This window comes from Uranotaenia lowii, chromosome 3 (genome assembly GCF_029784155.1).
Source record: "Uranotaenia lowii strain MFRU-FL chromosome 3, ASM2978415v1, whole genome shotgun sequence".
Taxonomy (NCBI): Eukaryota; Metazoa; Arthropoda; class Insecta; order Diptera; family Culicidae; genus Uranotaenia; species Uranotaenia lowii.
In genome coordinates, this window is record NC_073693.1 from 283,188,881 (window position 1) to 283,210,195 (window position 21,315).

Consider the following 21,315-nt stretch of genomic DNA (forward strand, 5'->3'; position numbering starts at 1 on the left):
AAGTTTATTGGAGCTGTAAAACGCTCTAATCCAAATTCATTACCGAATTTAGTTATAGATTTCTTTTCTTCTTCGTAAAAGTGTCTAGAAAAATTTACTAGGAAATAAATACACAAATTATTGAAAATCGTTGAAAAAAAAAACGTAACATAAGAAAAGCTTAAATACTTAAATACTGAATTTTTAATATATTTGACAGAATTATAACAAGTATTTTTTTTAAATTTCGTAAAAGGTTACCCAACAATTACGTTGAAATTTGAACTTTCATCAAGTCTATGACTTTTGATATCGTGTTTTATTTTATTCAATTAAACCACTTGAACATGACAAATATGACAAACATGATAAAAATCCTTACAGGGTGGCCACAACTTTTTCATTTTGAAATTCCCGGTTTTTTCCCGGTTTTCCCGGACAAAAATTCAAAGTTTTTCAGACATTGATTGTCCATTTTCGTCGGCATATAGCAAAATTTTCAACTTATTTCATTGATTTGATTGTTTTTTAACACTCAGATAATTGAACACTTAGAGGAATCCGATTCTATTTTAAGGTTTTCTTCACATTTAAATAAATGATAGAAAAACCATCCTATACAAAATCGTTAAGGGGTTTTTCAATCATGTTTACAAATTTTTTGATGTGTTACAGATATGAATTGTGTTACCAAAGCTCACAAAATCCACGTCTCTAGAATTTAAAATTGTTCTGAGGGCGTACAATAACGTACTCCCTTGTCACAGTAAATTCAGTAAAAATGCTGTTTTCAGACGTTTTACAGTCAGTAATAAATGTATCTTCAAGTGTATTATAAAGTTTTTGCCAAACATTTATCATACTGATTCACAGACGATTGTTTATAATTTCCCATGTTTTCCGAACACGAGGCAGTTATGAACACTTGTTTTTAGGCGTTGTTTGATTATCTAGACTTATCTTTAGTTTTTAAAATACCAATAACCTTCAATACATAACTTTATCAGTTTCTAAAATCTGTGAATATGAGATTGTATGAACAAGATTTCTTGTTCGTTTGTGAATACAAAAATTCCCCATGACCAATAAAGGGAAAAATTTTAAAGACCACTAATCGTATCTAGACGCAGTGTTAAGATTCCTCTAGATATATCGAAAATCTAGAAAATTTTCACGTAACAAGAATCTCAACATATAAACCTGGGTAATTATGAACAGATATAAGAAAAAGAATTATTTTTATTCATGATAACTTTAGCTGATCCTACCATGTTCCGAAGAACTTGTTTTCTGTTTAAGCTAAGTTCTAAAAATATATTCTTTAGAATTCAGTACAGATTTTTTTATACATATATACATACATATTCAAGCTTTAAAAAATGTAATTTATTTTTTTCTTAAATTATGACCAGTGATCGAAAAAAGTTAATTTTCTAATCAGTGCGTTTGATAAGAGATGGGTTCCTTTTCTACAAAGCAAAGTTTCGGCGATGTCAAATTTTTATTAGGCTGGGGTTGTCTTGTGTTTAACTCTTAAATTAAACACTATCACTGGAAAATTATAATATTTACTTATTTTAACATTTTGAACCAAAATTTAACTTTTTTGTGGTTTAACTTTAATTTGCTTGATTTTATATGATTGATGGATTATTCAAATAATTGTAAAGCGATATTTCAATAAATTTTACTTTCTTACTTTCTGAATTTCTCATCTCATTCTTCGAGGCAGTTTCGAACTATAGGTTCCGGTAAAATAAGTTAGTTTTTTCAATTTAGAGGTAGTTGAAGAGAAATCAGAGAGTAGTTTAAAAATTTCCGAACTTTTGATTCTTACACATTTTTTAACTGTTAAATTCTAACCAGGAAATTGAATTCTGAATTTTGGGTCGAATCCCTGATTTTAGAACCAAAACTGATATTCGGTTTTCTCTTGTTAATTTTCCCGGTTTTGGGTCTGAATTCCCGGTTTTTTCCCGGTTTTCCCGGTTCGATTTTCAATTCCCGGTTTTTTTCCCGGTTTTCCCGGTTTTCCCGGTTCTGTGGCCACCCTGATCCTTAGTTTGAGTAACTCAATAAGTTCTCATGCAAATAAACTTAAAACAGGGTTGATGAATGTATGAAAATTTGGTTGACGGTGACATTTTTGTTTTGAGCAGCAGCAGCTTTTCAGTTTAAACATATTTCTAATAGAATGTTTTTTTTAAAAAAAAAAGACCTACTATCACAGAATTTTCTGACGAAATTTAAAGTTTCTGAACTTATTGTGTATCTTATTGTTCAGGTTGATTACTGTAATATAAATAAAATCGGGAGCAAAAATTGAGACAATTCTTCTCTCTTTGTGATACTGACAAATAATTTAAATCACTGCGTTAAGATTAATATTTATGAGTTCAGTTTGCTTGAAAAAAAAGAATATAGAATCAGTGACATCAAATTAATCTAGTATCATCACGCCATTGTCACGATTCGTCCCACTAGAGGGGGTCCCTGTCCCTATTCACCCTATTTCACGGTATACCTTACCTGGCAACTACTCTGAATTTGAATTCTTATAGTCAACCTGTCTGTCTGAAGCTTAAATCAAATCTGAATTTCTAAATTAGAATCTAAATCCGATAATGAATGTGTATTATTAGTTGAAATTGTGGATCATGATTCTAAGCTACGAAAGAGGACGTCTAGTTTAATTCCAATTGCCTAGAGATTTCCAATCTTACGTTCTCCAATGCAATTTCAATTACACATTTTAACTGCAACTCCGAGAATTTACTCGGACTCTCAACGCTAAATCTTTTTCTACCTAAGGGTTCTGGAAGCTTTATTTTAATTAGTGCGTTCATGTCTGATTCTGTTTTTTCATCCAAATATGCTGAATTCCAGGAAATCTGCAACTTGAATTTTTATTTTTAATTGATTTCTCAAGTAGAAATCTTTATCTTGCGCTTGAGCGGGCGTAAATTTTCTTAAATTGTTGCTTGTTGAGAATTAGTACGCTGAACCCAAATTGACTCTTAAAATACACATGATTTTTCACTTAAACACAAGGATCCAGTGATTTTCTTCCATTCAAGTGCGACATATACATTTCACTTGGCAGTCACTTACATTTCAAGTGAATTCATCCACATTCACTTCAGTCGTCACTTGAATTTGAAGTGAGAAAAAATATTCACTTCCCCATCACTTGAATTTCAAGTGAATGTCGGGTTGTAATTGTGTTTATTTTCAGAGTTCAAAATGGCAAATTCTAAAGAGCAGCGTTTAAAGCTTATGCTGGATTTGAATTTTCCCAATTCTTTACTAGGCGATTTTAGCAGTAGTTTGTGTTAAACTTGATGTGAGAAAAAATTATTTAAAAGTGTTATCATGTTTCAGCTTGTGGATTGAACTGGACAGATTTTCTGGTTTGCAGCAGGGAAGATTTAGAAGTCGCACTATCCGTAGTAACCGATCTGCCTTGGGATTACGATGGAATTTTCCAATCAATAAATTTTTGGCGAAAGCGTAATGTAAGTATTTGAAATCGAAGTGGTGTTCTATAAATGTTCTTTTATTAAAAAACGTGAGAGACGATTAACTTGAAACTTACTTAGAAATTCAGATAAATTTCACTCGAACGCCATAGTGTAATTCACTTGACCGGTCACTTATGTGAATTCATTTGACCCATCACTTAAAATTCAAATGAAATTACGTATGGCGAGAATTTACTACAGATGTCACTTACTTGTTAAGTGAAAATTATTTTGCGTGTAGATTATGAGTTAGTTTTACTATGTAAGCGGCTCGCTTAAATTAGTTAGAATGAATGTTGAATCTTTATTTGAAAGGTTGCCCATTCCTGTTCTAATTTGATGTCCGCTTCAAGGGCGAAACAAACTGCACTAATAATCTTTCTTAGAAATTCAAGGCCATAAACATAAAGAAGTGTATGGAAATGAAATCGTTTGCCCAGGTCAATCAGGAGGAATATGAAAAGCAGGAGTCTGAGGTGATTGATTTGAAGTACTTCGATAGTAGGTCATTCTTATATGAAGCATTTCACTGTATCTTACTAAACACATAATTTAGTGTGATCGAAATATACAAAGTAAATAGAAGAGAATACATAAAATCGAAAAAGGTACATCAAGAACCTGCCCTTTGTCGATCATTTTAAAATTTCTCTATTTCCTTGCATTAAACTTTAAAAAATGTAAGAAAAAATACAAAAATGCTCGTGAGCACGTGTTGTTATTAACATTCAAATTAAGCATGTAACTTAAAAATGTCATAGATTAAAGAAAAAAATGTGAGTCGCCCTTATTAAAAATATAAGAATAAATTATGACTTAATTTTGAAGACTTTTAATACAAAAAATCAAAATGAAAACAGCCAGAGATGCCCTCTTTTTATGTGGTGTGCCCGTACCATTTACGCCATCCAAACAACGCGTAATGGTATAAGGGCCACCATGTAATGCCAACTGGTTGCAATTTTACGATGCGTTTCGGTGGATTAACCATCATAAGTACATTTTCAATGACGAAAAACTTAGCTTACCCTGGTCCACCACAATGATCCCTCAACGTAAATGGGTGACGACTATTCAATGGCATTCCCTCGAAGCTCAATTAGAAATCTTACAATTTCTACCCATTTAATTTTGTTCATCATTGGCAGTTCAAATATAACGAATAAAAAAAAACAAATATCCGCTTCTGTACACATCAGCAAGACCGGATAGAATTCATTTTATTTTACCGGCTGCTCCGTGCACTGTCAACTTAAAAATATCATCCCAATTTTCTATTTCGGCTCACCTACGCACCGCGATTTTACACCGTGTGCTTTTCCGCTAAATTTTCTTTCCGCGCCCGGGCGGAAAAACAGCAGAGTTTCTACTCGGTTCTCCACCGATTTTCCTCGGCCACTGAAAGCAGAAAGCAAACCAAAACAACAAAAAGAAAAGAAAACATGATGGTGGGCACATTGAAATTTTCAGAAATCTGTTCAGTTCACCCACTTGTTTTCCACCTGCCTGTGACAGCGAATTTTTTTTTTTTTTCGATTTTCTTTCTCGGGTGAGAAAATAGAACACGTTCAAAATGAATGTGTTTCGCATAAGATTCCGTGCACTGTTCCAATTAGGTTCACGTCTGCGTTCGAAAATATTGGATTTGAGAAGTGTTTCTGTTTGGTGATGTTTTTTTTTTGGTCTTCTGCAACCACATTCGGAATCCTTTCTGACTGAATCACACACATCCCGACCCAAGTAAAAAAGCGGGTGGGATCATAAATTTTGAGACAGAGATTTTCTCCTTGCCGTGGCAATGCACAGTTTTAGATCGTTTTCGGAGGTTGAAATCGTTCTGCCATGATTGTCATCACGTTCTAGTTATTCGAGTTTCGTTTATTGTTGGATTTGTGCATTTGCAATGGCGCTGTTTTATTGCCTTGAGAAAGACCGCGGGAAGGGTTTCAAAATTAGTTCGAGAATCGCTAACATAAAAAGAGCTTGAAACGGCTATATGCATTTTTTTTGTTAAATTAAGTATTTTGTTTGTTTGTTTGATTTTTTTTATAGAGGCTTCAAGTGTTTAAATAAAGTATATTCTTCTCCCGGAAAAAAGAAAAATCATTCGAGAAAATTCGGAACAAGTCAACTTTTTTTAAAACCACAAGTTATTTTGACTTCTGCGAAAAAAGTTAGACAAGCTTTCTATTTGTTTACTTTTCCACGTTTTGTTTAAAAACGGAATTTCAACGAATTTTTAAAGAAGTTTCAACCAAAATTAAATTCTAGATGTTTTTAAAAGCAAAGATCAAATAATTTTGCAGGTTTCAACAAATAGGTTATATTAAATAAAATCTGTGTAAAGATTTGAGTTAAGAAAATTTCAGAAAAATTCGTAATCTACCAAATTAACATTTGCACCAAAATGCTGTTTTCTTAAATTGAATTTTATGAATAAATTTTGCTAAAAATATTTTATTGAACATTTTAACGTATCACAAAAAATCACTAGATTTAATTTTGAAATAAATATTTATTTATCGTAAATGCACCTCATCTCATCGATACATATCATGAGATTCAACTTGAATAAAAATGTATTTCTTTTGACGAACTCACGTCAGATATCAATCCATCAAACTTTGTGCTCCAAGATATTGCATTTTAATTCGTGAGCTAAAGCCAATTTTTTTTTTATAGATTTTGTGTGAAGCTCCATTTTATTATGTGACACGCCAATTGGTTTATACTGTTTTCCAATTTTCGAGAGTGTTGGAAATCAGCAAATTAGCATTTTCATTATTCAAAATAAAATTTTTTAAATATGGCCTTTGAATAATCCTAGATTACTTACAGAACCCAACTCAGACTTAAGAAGGGGCTTGTCTAAAAACGTGTTGAGAAGCTCCTCGGTGAAAACATACTATTTTAGCTGCATGTGGAATTTTTAGCTTTTCCGTAAATTGAAAAATACACCAAAACGTTCTGATACTAGGTAATGTTAATGGTAGACTGATATAAAATGACTCTCTCATTCTACTTCGCACTTAAATGTTTTTTTTATTGGTATAGAAATTCCTACAATTTTGAGACGTTCTTAATCTTAAAACGAGACATAAATGACTTAAATAGTGAAATAATACTCAAGCTAATAAATACAACAAGTTGGAGTTCTTTTAGAAACGTTAAAACTGAGGATTATAAACATTCAAAAAAATATCAGTGAATACTAACATAAATATGAGTTGTGAATAGGTTTTTTTTTGTCGTGACATTCTAGAGCAACTATGGTGAAAACCAAGAAAATTTTGAAAAAAAAAACTCAAAAAAAAGCTCGTAATGCTTGTCATTTTCTCATCATTGATTTTTTTTGGGTTTGAATCCAAAATTGTAAAAATATCTTTTTTTCATTTTTACTTTTTTTTACTCACGATTCTTTTGGCGGAAAAGCATGGAAAAGCTTAAACTTTGTTCGATGTCCACTTCTCAGGAACGTTGGCTCGGGAAGCAGGTTTTTTACCAACTAAGCTACGTTGTCGATTTAAAAAAAAAAATCAAGTAAACAGCACCACACTTTTTACCCAAGCAAAAACATACATAAAGGGAGATACGGTCAAAATTTGGTCAAGAGAAAACACGTGTGGTGAAATCGTTTATTTAAAAAATCAAATTAAATTTCTTTTTCAAGTTTAATTAGTATAAAATTCAGGAAAAATATTCAGTTAGGTTTCCGCTTTTCCAAATCCGAATTGCCGGGCCTTACGCTTAACCCCTGCCATCAGATTTTGTACAGCCACCTTGTCCACCTTCTTCGCCACAGAAAGCCAGTTTGCCTTGAACTGCTGCTCGTCCTTAGCAGTTTTTTTGGTCTTCTTCAGGTTCCGCTTGACAATAGCCCAGTATTTCTCAATTGGGCGGAGTTCTGGCGTGTTGGGAGGGTTCTTGTCCTTGGGAACCACCTGCACGTTGTTGGCGGCGTACCACTCCATGGCCTTTTTACCGTAATGACAAGATGCCAAATCCGGCAAAAACAGTACGGAACAACCTTGTTTCTTCAGGAAAGGCAGCAGACGTTTATTCAAACACTCTTTCACGTAAATTTCTTGGTTGACAGTCCCGGAAGCTATGAAAATGCTGCTTTTCAAGCCACAGGTACAGATGGCTTGCCAAACCAGATATTTCTTAGAGAACTTTGACAGTTTCATGTACTTGAAAATATCTGCTACTTTTCCCCTTCCTTTTGCCGTATAAAACTCCTGTCCCGGAAGCTGCTTGTAGTCGGCTTTGACGTAGGTTTCGTCGTCCATTACCACGCAGTCAAATTTCGTCAGCATCGTCGAGTACAGTCCCCGGGATCGCGCTTTGGCCGTCGTATTTTGTTTATCAACGCGATTTGGAGTCACTACCTTCTTATAAGTCGATAGTTCGGCTCGTTTTTTGGCTCGATGCACGGTTGTAGACGATACACTCTGCATATTTGCGGCATCTCGGAGAGAGAGGTTAGGGTTTCGCTTGAAACTACCGGCAACTCTCTTTGTTGTCTCAGCGGCTTCCGGTTTTCGATTTCCCCCCAATCCAGACTTTCTGGCTGTCGACAAACGTTCCCAAAACACTTTAATTACATTTGTAACGGTTGATTTGGCAACTTTTAGCGATTTTGCCAGCTTTGCGTCTGAGTAGCTCGGATTTTTGCGATGCGCGAGCAAAATTTTGATACGCTGCTCTTCTTACTTGGACGGCGTTTTGACAACTGAAGAGTGAATTCCAAAATCAAAATAGGAGCAACATTCTACACACACACACACACCTTTAAAATGAGGGGTGTTCAGTTTTTTAAATCCAAAATTGAAAGAAACGTCAAGTTGATATTGACCAAATTTTAACCGTATCACCCTTTAAACTTAATGATATTAGAATGAAACTTTTTTCACTAACAGCCTGAAACTGAAAATGATGTTTGTCTTATCACATGAACCGGCAAACAGCCTGAATATATACTAACAACCGATGTTACCGATTGCTGAATGAGTGTTCAGTAGACTGTTGCAAGTTTTGTATGGAAATTTCGAATTTAACACATTTTACACCTCCCATCAGTTTTTCGGTTGCTTTTACTGCCACATAACGTGCTATTTTTCGATACATTTCAATGAATTCAGATTTTTTATTTGGAAATGTTTATAATTTTTTTCATGAAATATGTACTTAGCTTTTCTCATGTTTGCTAAAACTGAAGCTGAAGCTGAATAGGCAAAACCAATAAATTAAACACAAACTTCATTAATATGCAAAAATTTGTTCTTTCAAACACAAAAATTAATAAATAAATATAACTTAAAAAAATATTTCAAAAAGCAATACCCCGTTTGACAATTAAACCAAAATGGCTTGATTTCAGATGCTCGAAAATGTATCTATATAATTTTTTAAATCTCAGTATAACAAACACTGAACCACGAAAATACCAAAACTTGAGAACTTCCCCACTAACCGCCCACTCCCTCCCTACAAGTTTGGCTATTGACGGCTTAGTCCTAACATGAGCTTTTTAAGGACACTCATCCCCTAAAATCTGATACCGCAATAAAAATCAAAAACTAAAATTTATAAAAAAAAACCACTGCAGGTACGGGATTTGAACTCATACCTGTCCTGTAATAGTACTGCTATTACCAACTTAGGTTGCCTATCGCTCGACCACCGAGAAGTTATTGGAACCACGAGCCACATCAATGCATATGCGAGAAATTCTATAAGTAAAGCAGGCATATTTAAAAATTATCTCCCAACAAAACAGTTATCCGCTTTGAACTAACTCCCCAAACGTAAATCTGCCACAATGGAGATGAACCCCCAAAACAAAAGTACCAAAATCTCCTAAAAAACAGTTCTCCGTTTGAAGGGCAAGTTTGGCGAGCTGAATTTTATTAAAACATGAGTTATCAATGTTGATCATAAGTTTGGGGAGTGGGAGATCTCAAGTTGTGGTATTTCCGATCTGTGAAGAAACAGGCAAATAAATTTAGTCTGCTTTCTAACCGGGGCCTTTAAAAGGGTTTCTAAAATATCCCAAGGATGTTGTAAAATAAATTCAATGTGCTGCTAGATGTAAAATAAATTATTACATTTCTTTCTTTTTTTTCGCTGCCTGCGGAATATCATCCGCGCTTGGTGGCCTGGCAACTGGATCTCGAATGAGGAACTACATCGCCGGTGTCATCAAAGGGCGCTAGAAATCGAGATTCGGGAACGTAAGTGGAGATGGATTGGGCACACGCTGCGAAAAGATGAAAACGAGATTTGCAGAGAGGCGCTTGACTGGAATCCAGAAGGTCATCGAAGAAGAGGCAGGCCCAGAAACTCGTGGCGGCGAAGCCTAGCCGCTGAAATCCGAACTGTCGACGAGAATCTTGACTGGGACCAGGTGAAGACGCTGGCTCCGGATCGTCAACAGTGGAGGTCTTTTACCACGGCCCTATGCACCGGAGGATCGGCGCGGGATCATTAAGTAAGTAAGTAAGTTTCTTTTTTAAAGAAATCGATTTGTCTATAAGAAACGGCTAAAATAACAAAAAGATAAGTGAAATCTTAGTGAAGTCTTAGTGAATCTAAGTTTTGAAAATAAAAAACTTGAACTATTTGTTAACAGCAATGGTTATCGATAAAATATTTTTTTAAACTAAACATACCGGCATTCTGTACATACATATGTACCTATTTACACCGCCTGGGGCCAAATGACCCCTAACAGCTTTTCCGCTAAAACTCTCTTGTTTCTCAACCGATTTTTACAGAACTTTAGTTTCGGAAAGCTTGTAACGTGACTCAAATATAGTTTTCAGACAATTTTCAACTACAATCATTGATTTTCAAGTTATTCAAAGTCTAAGGAAAAAAATCCGAAAAAATATGCTTCGGGAAAAAGACTGTAAATCAGTTATTAGCTGTTCAAAAAAAATCACTTAGTGCATGAAAAAGCAGAAGTTAGAAGCTATATGTTGCAAATATGGAGGAAAAATACAACATTTTTAAGATCATGGCCACAAAAAATGAAAAAAGTGATGTAAAACCTGTACTTCTAATGAATCAACCGCCAAAGCTGTTCAAGTCACAGTAGAAAGTTTTTGAAAAGTGAATTGGAAAGTTGACGTAATTTGTGATATTTTGGCATCTTAAGTTTTATAAAATACGAAACATAGAATTCTCGACGGCTATTCAAGTGAAGCTGCTTTTCGGAATTGAAAATAGTCATGAAGAAAAAATTGCGAGGAAACAATTATAATAGGAGTTATAGTCATTTGAAGTTCAAAAAATGTCATTTGACCCCCTCCGGTACGGAACGTGATAATGTTATAAAATGAAGTATTCTGCTTTGAATACATATAAACTTTAAAAGGCGATAATGATGAATATGATAATTCAATCGAATGGTAGAAAAGATTCCGAAACATTCATCGATGTAGATCTGCCATGTAAGGGAGTTCGGATTGCTCTAGATACTGATCAAACACGGATTAGAGAAACAACTTCAAATTCTTAGCTAATAACGCAACCAGATGTCAGCACCTACCGATGTTGAAAGTTCAACATTCCCAAAACACCCACACAACCGAAAACGAGCAACAAGTGTGAAATTTTTCAAAAAATACACTCTATAAACCGATCGCAAATATTCCGTGTGGCGTTTGGTTTACATTTCAACCGGAGTAAAAATAAATTTTTCCCGTTCGCTCGCTCGCGTTTCGAAAAAATGAAAAACCCACCAATCTGCCGACACCGTGTGTTTGTAATAAACAGCACAGAACAGAACCTTACGTAAGTTCACAAAACTCACCCGGTGCGGATTATTGCACACAGTTTTCCACGGACCGAGAAAAGAAATCAATCTCTTTGCCGTGGTACCAATTGGAGAATTCGGTCAGTCGTTAAATGCTGCTTGCTGGGTGGGAAAATTTAGCAAACGCGTTATTATTTATTCGCCCGCCTACAGGTTTCTTTCCAGATAATTTAAACAACTCGAAATAGTCTTATAAATACCGTTTCCAGTTTCGAGAAACCAAATCGGTTGCTGAGTGTTATTTTTAATGATTGATTAAGCCTAAAACATTTGAACTAAAAATTCAGCTAAGCAGTTTAAATTTCTTAACGTACTTTTGAACGTCCTCTTTCCGGTACGGTTTGAAGGCGATGCACGTGGCGAGGTTTTCCGGCTGTTCGATCCACACCTTGTGCTTGATGTCGTTCTGCTGCAACACTTCGCCGAGTGCAAGCAATTTGGCCGTGTCCGGTGCCTGGAAGATATGAAAGAAGAAGAAAACATTTTCATTGGAGCAAAAGATTTGATCGTAAATGTGTAAGAAAAAAGCAAAAACTACGAAAATACGACTGCACATGTTTAAAATGTTAATCAATTGAGGAAAGTGCAGTGTTTTCCATGTTGACTTTTGCCACCTACATTAGACTTGGGGTCATTTTTTAATTTCTCAAACCCTGGGGTCTCAAAAGCTTCGTTTTGGTTCAAAACTCATCCATGATTTTTTGCAGAATTCAGTCTGTAAAGCCTCAATCGGCTGAGACGATGTATGTCTTTTTAAATTTTAAATAACGTTTACATGAGTATATTCAAACTTTTAGGTTTGTATGGAATAAAAGAATATTTTTTACTGAAAAATCAACATAATTTTTGTTTATTCTGTGCAACCGAGCCTTTTAATGGTTTACATACCCCTGTTAAATAGCTAATATCAGGTATCAGAATGGGGGTAGGTTAATAGCGGCACGTTATCCAAACATACGGGAAAATTGTGCCTAGCCTTTTTTTTATCCAAGATTTCATCATTTACCTGAGAAACCTGAAAAACCTATAAAAGGAAGAAATAAATTCAATCTATTTAAGATGGCATAAAGCCTTTCCACTAGGGATTATTAGCATTAAAGCTCTTTTCTACATTCGGTAAGGAATGATAGAATGTTTTTTAAGTATAATTTCTTAAACTCAGATTCGCTTAAAGCGTAAGATTCCAGAGTACGAAAACGTAGTCTGGCAAATGAGGGACAGTTACATATAAGATGGAAGGGATCTTCCACATCTGATTCACAACTACCACATACTGGAGATTCAGCACGCTGAATGTTGTGCATGTGATAGTTGAGTTTACAATGACCGGAGAGTGCTCTGATCAAGATGCTGCAATGAAATTTATTTAAAGTTAATAAGTAACTCGATATGATTGGAGATGGATTTTCTAAAAATAATTTAGTTTGACGACAAGTGTCCAACTCTTCCCAGTATCGTTCATGCTGATTAGAGGACCAAGTTTGAATTTGGTTTCTGAACCAACATGGTGATATTGGGACAGCCGGCTCTGGTCCGTAAAATTCCTTTTCCGACCCAGCTCTAGCGAGTTCGTCGGCGCATTCGTTTCCAAAAATTCCCTTATGTCCGGGTACCCATAGAAGGTTTAATCCATTGCCTTCAGCAAGTTCTTCGATTGCTTTCCGGCATGCGATTACCAGTTTTGATCTAGAACTGGAAGCACTGAGTGATTTGATAGCTGCTTGGCTATCTGAACAGAAATAAATTGTTCTGAACATAATCTTCTTTTGAAGTGCAATTTGCACTCCATACATAATAGCATATAGCTCAGCCTGAAAGACTGTACAATATTTTCCTAGAGGTTGAGCATATTCTATGTTCAACTCGTGACAGTAAATTCCTGCACCTGCACGGCCGTTTGATAATGAACCGTCAGTATAGAATACAATATGAGAGGACATTTGGTCCTCTACGAAACCTGATAACCATTCTTGAGGAGAAGGAAATTTGACTTTAAACCCCATGTAGGGAAAACTACTCGAGAGTGTTAAATCGTTTGGCGCTAAATTAAACTTGTTTAATCTAACTAATTCAGGCCACATTTGTATGACTCGATGATCTTTCGATATTTCCTGACAGCCAGAGACCAATTGCCTGTAGACGAAAAGCACATGAGAAGGCTTCCTGTTTTAGGAACAAGTGTAGAGGTTTGATAGAAAACAGAGCCTCTAGTGCTGCAGTAGGAGTTGTAGTGAACGATCCGGACATCCCCAAAAGACAGATTCTTTGAAGGTGATTTAGTTTAGTCCGAACTGTTGCAACTTCTCCTTTCTGCCACCACACTAGACACCCATAGGCCAGAATTAATCTTACTATTGTGGAGTAAATCCAGTGAATATGTTTGGGTTTGAGTCCCCAGTTTTTTCCGATTGCACGTCGGCATTGCCCGAAGGCCATGCATGCTTTTTTTGATTCTGAATTCGATGTGATCAGACCAGTTTAATTTGGAGTCAAGAATGACACCCAAATATTTAACAACATTTAACAAACAGCAGAGGGCGCTCCCCGCGGGTGATACGTTTTTTAGTAAATAATACAATATTAGTTTTTAGAGGATTAACTGACAGTTCTACATGAGAACACCATCGTTCAACAGAGCGCAGAGCTTGTTGCATTACATCAAATAATGTGCTTATGCACAGACCTATTACCAGCAGAAGATAATCATCTGCGAATCCATAGGTTGGTATTCCACGGTCATTGAGTTTTCTCAACAAACCGTCTGCAACTAGGTTCCACAAAAGAGGTGATAGTACACCTCCCTGTGGGCAACCACGTGTGCTAACTTTTGTTATTGAAGCCTGTCTTAAAGACGAATGAAGATTCCTGTTACTTAGCATTGCGCTAATCCAGTTAGTTATAACACTAGGCACTCCATGAAGTAGTGCCGCATCCATTATTGATGTAAACGAGACATTATCAAATGCTCCTTCTATGTCTAGAAATGCTCCTAGACATGATTCTTTCTGTGAAAAACTATTTTCAATATTATATACTACGTTGTGCAGAAGAGTTAATGTTGATTTTCCTGTTTGGTATGCATGTTGTGTCGCATTAAGCGGATGTTGGACAAGGCATTCTTGCCTGATATGATGATCAATTAAACGTTCAAGTGCTTTTAATAGAAATGAACTTAGACTAATAGGACCAAGGCTTTTGGCTTCGTCGTATGATGATCGTCCCCCTTTAGGGATGAATTTCACGGCTATCTGCCGCCAAAGTTTAGGAATATATCCATGAGCAAAACTGCTTATCATTATTTTTCTTAATATGTGTTTGAAATGATCGAAACCTTTTTGAAGCAAAACTGGAAATAAACCGTCACTTCCAGGAGATTTGTATTGAGCAAAACCATCGATTGCCCATTTGATCGATTCTGTAGTAACTATTTTCCGAGCAAAATGCAAGGAATCTAGACTTCCAGAAAAGAACTCAGGCTCTACCGATGAATCTTGATCAACACATCCTGGAAATTGAGTATTGAATAGACAACTTAATGTTTCTTCGTCGTTTGATGTATAATCACCACTAGGGGTTTTAAGGTATGAAACCTGATAATCTTTTGATTTGGCTAAGACTTTATTTAACCTACTTGCTTCGTGCAAGCCTGAAATGTTTGTGCAGTAGCTATGCCAACTTGAGCGTTCGGCAGCTCTTGTTGCTTTCCGGTAAGCTGCAGTGTTTTCCATGTTGACTTTTGCCACCTACATTAGACTTGGGTCATTTTTTAATTTCTCAAACCCTGGGGTCTCAAAAGCTTCGTTTTGGTTCAAAACTCATCCATGATTTTTTTGCAGAATTCAGTCTGTAAAGCCTCAATCGGCTGAGACGATGTATGTCTTTTTAAATTTTAAATAACGTTTACATGAGTATATTTAAACTTTTAGGTTTGTATGGAATAAAAGAATATTTTTTACTGAAAAATCAACATAATTTTTGTTTATTCTGTGCAACCGAGCCTTTTAATGGTTTACATACCCCTGTTAAATAGCTAATAACTTTATGATCTAATTAGATACGAAGTTACGGTCTTCGACAAAGTGGTTCAGCGGAAAATTTCCTTTAGAGAATTTATAAATTGGCATAAAAAATATAACCAAGCTCGGTTCCACAGAATAAACAAAAATGATGTTGATTTTTCGGTAGAAAATATTAAATTTTCCAATACAAACCTAAAAGTTCAAATTTACTCATGTAAACGTTACTTAAAAATTAAGCAAAAACTCATAGATGAGTTTTGAACCAAAACGAATCTTTTAAGACCCCAGGGTTTAAGAAATTCAAAAATGACCTCAAATCGACTCATTCTAACCTACATATAATATAGGGACCGAATGTCAAAAAAGGTCCTTAATAATAAAAAAAATGACCTACATATATTGTCGCTGAATCCCCAAACCATAATTTTTTGTCAACATCGGCGACATGAACATCACTGATGACATTTCATGTTGACCAGACATCTATCAAACTTCTTTCAAGTGTCGGAACCAAACAAAAGAAAAGGTTGCCGATTGCCGAGGTGTTTGATGAAGTTTTCATCGTCGCTGGTAGCCAAGGTTACCAATCACCAGCAGGAAAACTTCGGATTTCAACTGCATTGACAATATGTAACTAGGCGCCGATACTTGAACAATTTTTAACGCTGGACGCCATTTACGACCCAGTTTGTTAGAGTAAAAAAACGCTTTTTTTGACTGTTGGAAGATTTCTTATAATAGAAGATCAAACGTTGCTTCCCGGCGTATCTTGTGGGTTCCACATTTTTAAATATATCTGAGCATGTGGCGTTTTTCTAAGTGGATTTTTTTTATATTTTTGACAGTATAAAATGATGCTTTTTCTAATCCGGTATCCGCGATAGAAGGAAACAAACATTCAAATATCTTAGCAATTGTTTCAGTTTCAGAGATAGAACTTACCCTGCATAAGCTTAATTCTTTCAGGTAAAAAGCATGTGCATTAGTTTGAGGAAGTGTCAAATTTTTACTTTTTCTTTTGACATAATTTTCATGAAAATAAAAAAGAAAAAGTATTAGTTTAGCTAAAGTTTTTAAGTAATATGATGCTTCCCCGAACAAACAAACAACCTTAGCTCAATTTTGTTGCTCCATATAATTTGCTGTAAAAGGCAAACACGAGATTATTGCGACACCGAAAATGTCTTGCCAATTTTCTTATAATGTTTAAAATCAAACCAAAATTTTAGGGTAATTTTATACATATATTTACTTCAAAAATCAAAAGAAAAGTTAATCGATGGCGCCTTGAGTGTAAAATTGAACGCATTTTCGCTCGATACCCTCCATCAAAGTCTACTACAGTGTCATCCGGTACCAGTTTCTCATTTTTTTCCATTTTCTAAACATGTCCTTCTCATCTTTGACTGTCTTCTTGCTCTTCAGAAGCTCCCGCTTCATTATTGCCCTGCACCGGACATTTTGGTGGGTTCATGTCCTTTGAAACAAAATGGACAGAATTGTCCTCATACCACTCCAGAACACTTTTAGAATAGTGGCATGATGCCAAACCTGGCCAAAATAGCGAAGCTTTGTCGTGCTGCTGCAAGAACGGCAAAAGGCGCTTCTCAAGGCACTCAGATTTGTAGATCTACCACCATCAGACCACCATTTAATGTGCCCTTTGTCACGAAAGACTCACTCCTCAGTCCGCAAGAGCAGATTGCCTGCCAAACAAAACATTTGGAGGCGAACTTCGACATTTTCTTCTTCTTAAATGTGTAGTCCACATCGAACTTGCTCTTGCCCATGAAAAACTCCAAACCGGAATTTGCTTAAAATCATCGCTTTCGTTTACATAGCTCCGAGATAGACTTTTTAATGCGTCCAGATTTATGATGATTTTTTTTTTCTTCTGACACCAACATGGCCAAAACTTGTATGCATCCTGGAAAATGAAAAACTAACGTTCTTCATTTTTCTTTTCAACATAGCATCTGATACATAGAACATGCATTGCAAATACTACTACGGCTAGGCCAATCATGTGATGTAAAACGCAAAAGATACGGGGAATAAGGTGACAAGAGTCGAGTGACGGTGGGGTTACTCGACACCTCACGCGCGGCGTAGAACAAGGGACATTGTGTACTACGTTGTGCAGAAGAGTCAATGTTGATTTTCCTGTTTGGTATGCATGTTGTGTCGGATTAAGCGGATGTTGGACAAGGCATTCGTGCCTGATATGATGATCAATTAAACGTTCGAGTGCTTTTGATAGAAATAATTTAGACTATTTTATAGGACGAAAGCTTTTGACTTCGTCGTATGATGATCATCCCCCCTTTAGGGATGAATTCCTGGGCTATCTGCCGTCATAGTTTAGGAATATATCCATGAGTAAAACTACTTGATCAAAATCTTCCTGAAGCAAAACTGGAAATAACCCGTCACTTCCAGGAGATTTGTATTGAGCAAAACCATCGAATGCCCATTCCATCGATTCTAACTATTTTCCGAGCATAATGCAAGGAATCCAGACTTCCAGAGAAGAACTCTGGCTCTATCGATGAATCTTGATCAACACATCCCGGAAAGTGAGTATTGGGCAGACAACTTAATGTTTCTTAACTGTTTTAATATGTTTCTTTAAAATTGTTGAATGCATTTTCCAAATCCTCTAATTCTAGCGTAACAAAAATGTAAATAAACTGCCAAATGTAAACAAATCGAGTCAACGGTCATTACGGATGTACGCGGTTGCACTTTACCTAATTAACGCGGTTTCATCTTAAAATCACTTAAAACTTTCAAAAAATTAATAAAATTCAATTGGGCGAAACTTTCTGTTGATGCATTTTTGTTGAAACGTGATGTTACGCCTATTCAAAATGGGGTGAACCGTGTAGGGCCAATAGGCGTAACTGAGTTGACCGTGTGTGACAAAACGGCCTAATTAGTTTTTGCGTGTAGGACCAATGGGCGAAACTTCAAAACTAAAACAAAAACGGCCGATCAATTGGGCGAAACTTGCAGGCGTAACTGAACACGAAAACAAAAAAAGACGAAACTCGAAAATCTCTGAAATTTAGTAAACAAAGTTAAAGATTTTGATAATCAACGAACAATAAGTGAATATAATTCCTTTTTTTTAATTTGTTGAACAAAAAGTGGTCGATTTTTTAAATAGGATTTGATTAGATGTTCCGAAATTTCAAACGCGTTTTTCTCGATTCGAGCTAACTGCTAGTTTCGCCCTTATGAAATGTTACGCTAGAATTGATAAATAATTGTTACGAAACTTATAACGATTTATTTATTGACTCCAACCGCAGACACCAGATACCCAGACTGACCACAGGCGCTTGAATCCATACAACTACAAGTCGCCCAGAATCATACGCCATCTGTTGGGACATCGTGAAACTACTGTGCTTCATCAAGAAAAAAAAATTACACTTAATAATTAACAAGCCAAATGAAAACCGTCTTGATTGATCACCTATTAGTATTTGAAATTCTATCTCAAATATTTTCATTATCGTCTTTGTCTTCAATGTTAATTGTTTACTTTAATTTACTGTATCATAATAAGAGGTGAATGTTACACAAACAATGACTGTTTATCGCTTGATATGAAAAAAAATACAAACGCAACGTTATAGCGGTCCTTAGAGCCAATTAATTTTGAGATTCAGTTTTGATTTCAAAATTAATTTATCCGGCTGAGTAACAGTATGAAAATTATAATGTCTGTTATAAATAATTCATTGAGTTTGGAATTGTTCGTCTTAATCTGAAAGGTTGACTGTGACCAAAAAGACATACTACATATAACTCTTTGAAAACTTGGATTCTAATTTATCTTAACTGTTTCTTGGCTCGTACCTAGATAGGTTTGAGGAGTGAAATAAGTTATTGACATTCTCGTTGGGTTGATTGGAACGTGTTTAGATAATGTAAAAAAAGCTGGATAATATTTAAATGTGATGAATGTGTTGATAAGATCTTTAATCCTATTTTCTGGAAGTTTCACTAAAACTTATAATTTTTTGAAAAAATTACTTCAGAGACAACCGTGTTGGTCGACCGGGTTTTTTTTCCCTGCTCAAATGTGCGTGAGAAATGTCAAAAACAACTGTAATGACCATCTCGCGTGAGCTTTTATTACGTCGTATGAAACATCTTGAAAATTCACAGAAAATTGCTTCAAAAGTTATCAAAACAACTTTAAAATTTGTATTTCACGTATATAATATGTTGTCCAGGTTGTCCAGGCTGAAAAGAAGTTGCGACTAGTTTATGTCAGTTTTTGTTTTTTTTTTGTTATAAAACAGTTTGTTTATATTTTGTTTCATACGACGTAATGAAAGCTCACGCGGGATTTTTGTATAATTCTGGACTGGACTGGAAAATTAACCTGGAAAAAGCGACCATGGTTTTTGACTTTTTCCTCCATCTTAATCCGTACACGAGAGCAAGTGCGCGTGAGATATGTCAACTTAAAAATCTTTTATCGGAAACAAATTGTTGAAAAACTGCTCTGAATTTGGAATATTTCAAAATATATGTTTCAAATCCATTTCTCTTTGCTTCCGAAATTTTTTCACCTTTGACATTCAACCAAAATCTTTGATTCAAAGTTTTGTTAAAACCATATTTCGAAAGAAATTAGTTTACTAAATGAATCCATTCTTCATAAAACTTTAATTTTGAATAAAACTCATTTTAATGTTCCTTAATCGCTGCCCAGTAAATAAGAAATAATATCGCTGTAACTAAACTTAAACATCGATTTCAATGCTTTTCCACACCACCAAAACGAATTTTGAATGGTAAAAGAACAGTACTATCTTGATGCAAACGAAAGTCATTTTTCTTTTCTTGTCGTTTTATGGAATGTCAAATATTGTATGTCTGTGTGAGTAAATTCATTTAATGTTTTGATTTTGATGTGACGAATTCACGTTTGTTTGTTTCATTTTACTCATGGATAAAATCAACTACCTGCGATATTAAAAAAATGGTTCGAAATTTAACCAAAAAAATAATAATGAAAAAATAACTTAACAACAGAACAGGAAAAGCTAAGCTATTCTTATCTAACAGACTCGGATGATTGAAATTGTTTGTCAAGAATCATCATTATGTCAACCAACGCACTTTGTTAAACTTGTACTAAATTAGCAGGAAAATGCATCATCTCGAAGTCAAAAATATTGTTTCCACAACTGCCTCTTCCAGTGGGCGGTAAAAGCGCTAGTTTGATATCCAAGTTTACTTAGATATTTTGAAAAGAAGACATCTCTCGAATGTGACTACATTTTTCATAGAAAGAGAAGTTTTAGGACTTATTGGAGAAAAAAGTAAATAAAAATCTTACACCGGTTTTTTGTTGTAGATGGTGACTTAATGGTAAATTTCGTTGTTGCGATTTTCATTAAGCTTCTTCTGTTAACAAAACATTGCTTTACAAATTTTGTAAATATCACCTCTACTTTTGTTTTATTCAGTTTTTGTAAACCTCTATAAATGCGGCAATTCGGCTAGGTGAAGGGTTTTGAGAAACTCTAACTGAAACAGATTATTCAACGAAATTTTGTAAGCATATCGTCCGTTCAACTGATTTAACAGTTCTAAACAATAATAAAATTTAAAGCCACATTCAATATACTATAGTTTTGCAATATACAATCAGTGGAATGTTTTTACGATTTCATTTGTCGTTTTCTCAACAAGTCCTAGATCGTTTTATAACTATTTACAAATAATTGTGTTGTCACAATATTTTTCTACTCGGGAAACTTGAACTTACCCTTGACGGAGGTTTCGGGGTTAACGAAATCTTGCAGTTGAAAGTGATCACAAATGAAGCCAAAAATGTCATAAAATGGTTATTTTCCAACCACAACGCAATAAGGAAGTGGAGCAGAAAATCTCAAGTTTTCATTTAATTTTCATTTCTGTCAAAGTCGATATATTTTTTATAAGCTTTATG

General features: G+C 35.1%; 1 protein-coding gene across 2 annotated transcripts in view; it reads right to left on the reverse strand.

Annotated features, from left to right (window-relative positions):
• LOC129756689 (putative peptidyl-tRNA hydrolase PTRHD1) overlaps nucleotides 1-21,315 on the reverse strand; it is a 35,125-nt gene that overhangs the window by 8,082 nt on the left and 5,728 nt on the right. The window contains exon 2 of one of the 2 annotated variants that reach the window (XM_055753653.1): nucleotides 11,634-11,773. In XM_055753653.1, the coding sequence (XP_055609628.1) occupies nucleotides 11,634-11,773 (140 nt within the window). Of the gene's footprint in view, nucleotides 1-11,071; nucleotides 11,774-21,315 lie in introns of those variants that run through there. The other variant, XM_055753654.1, reaches the window with a different exon arrangement.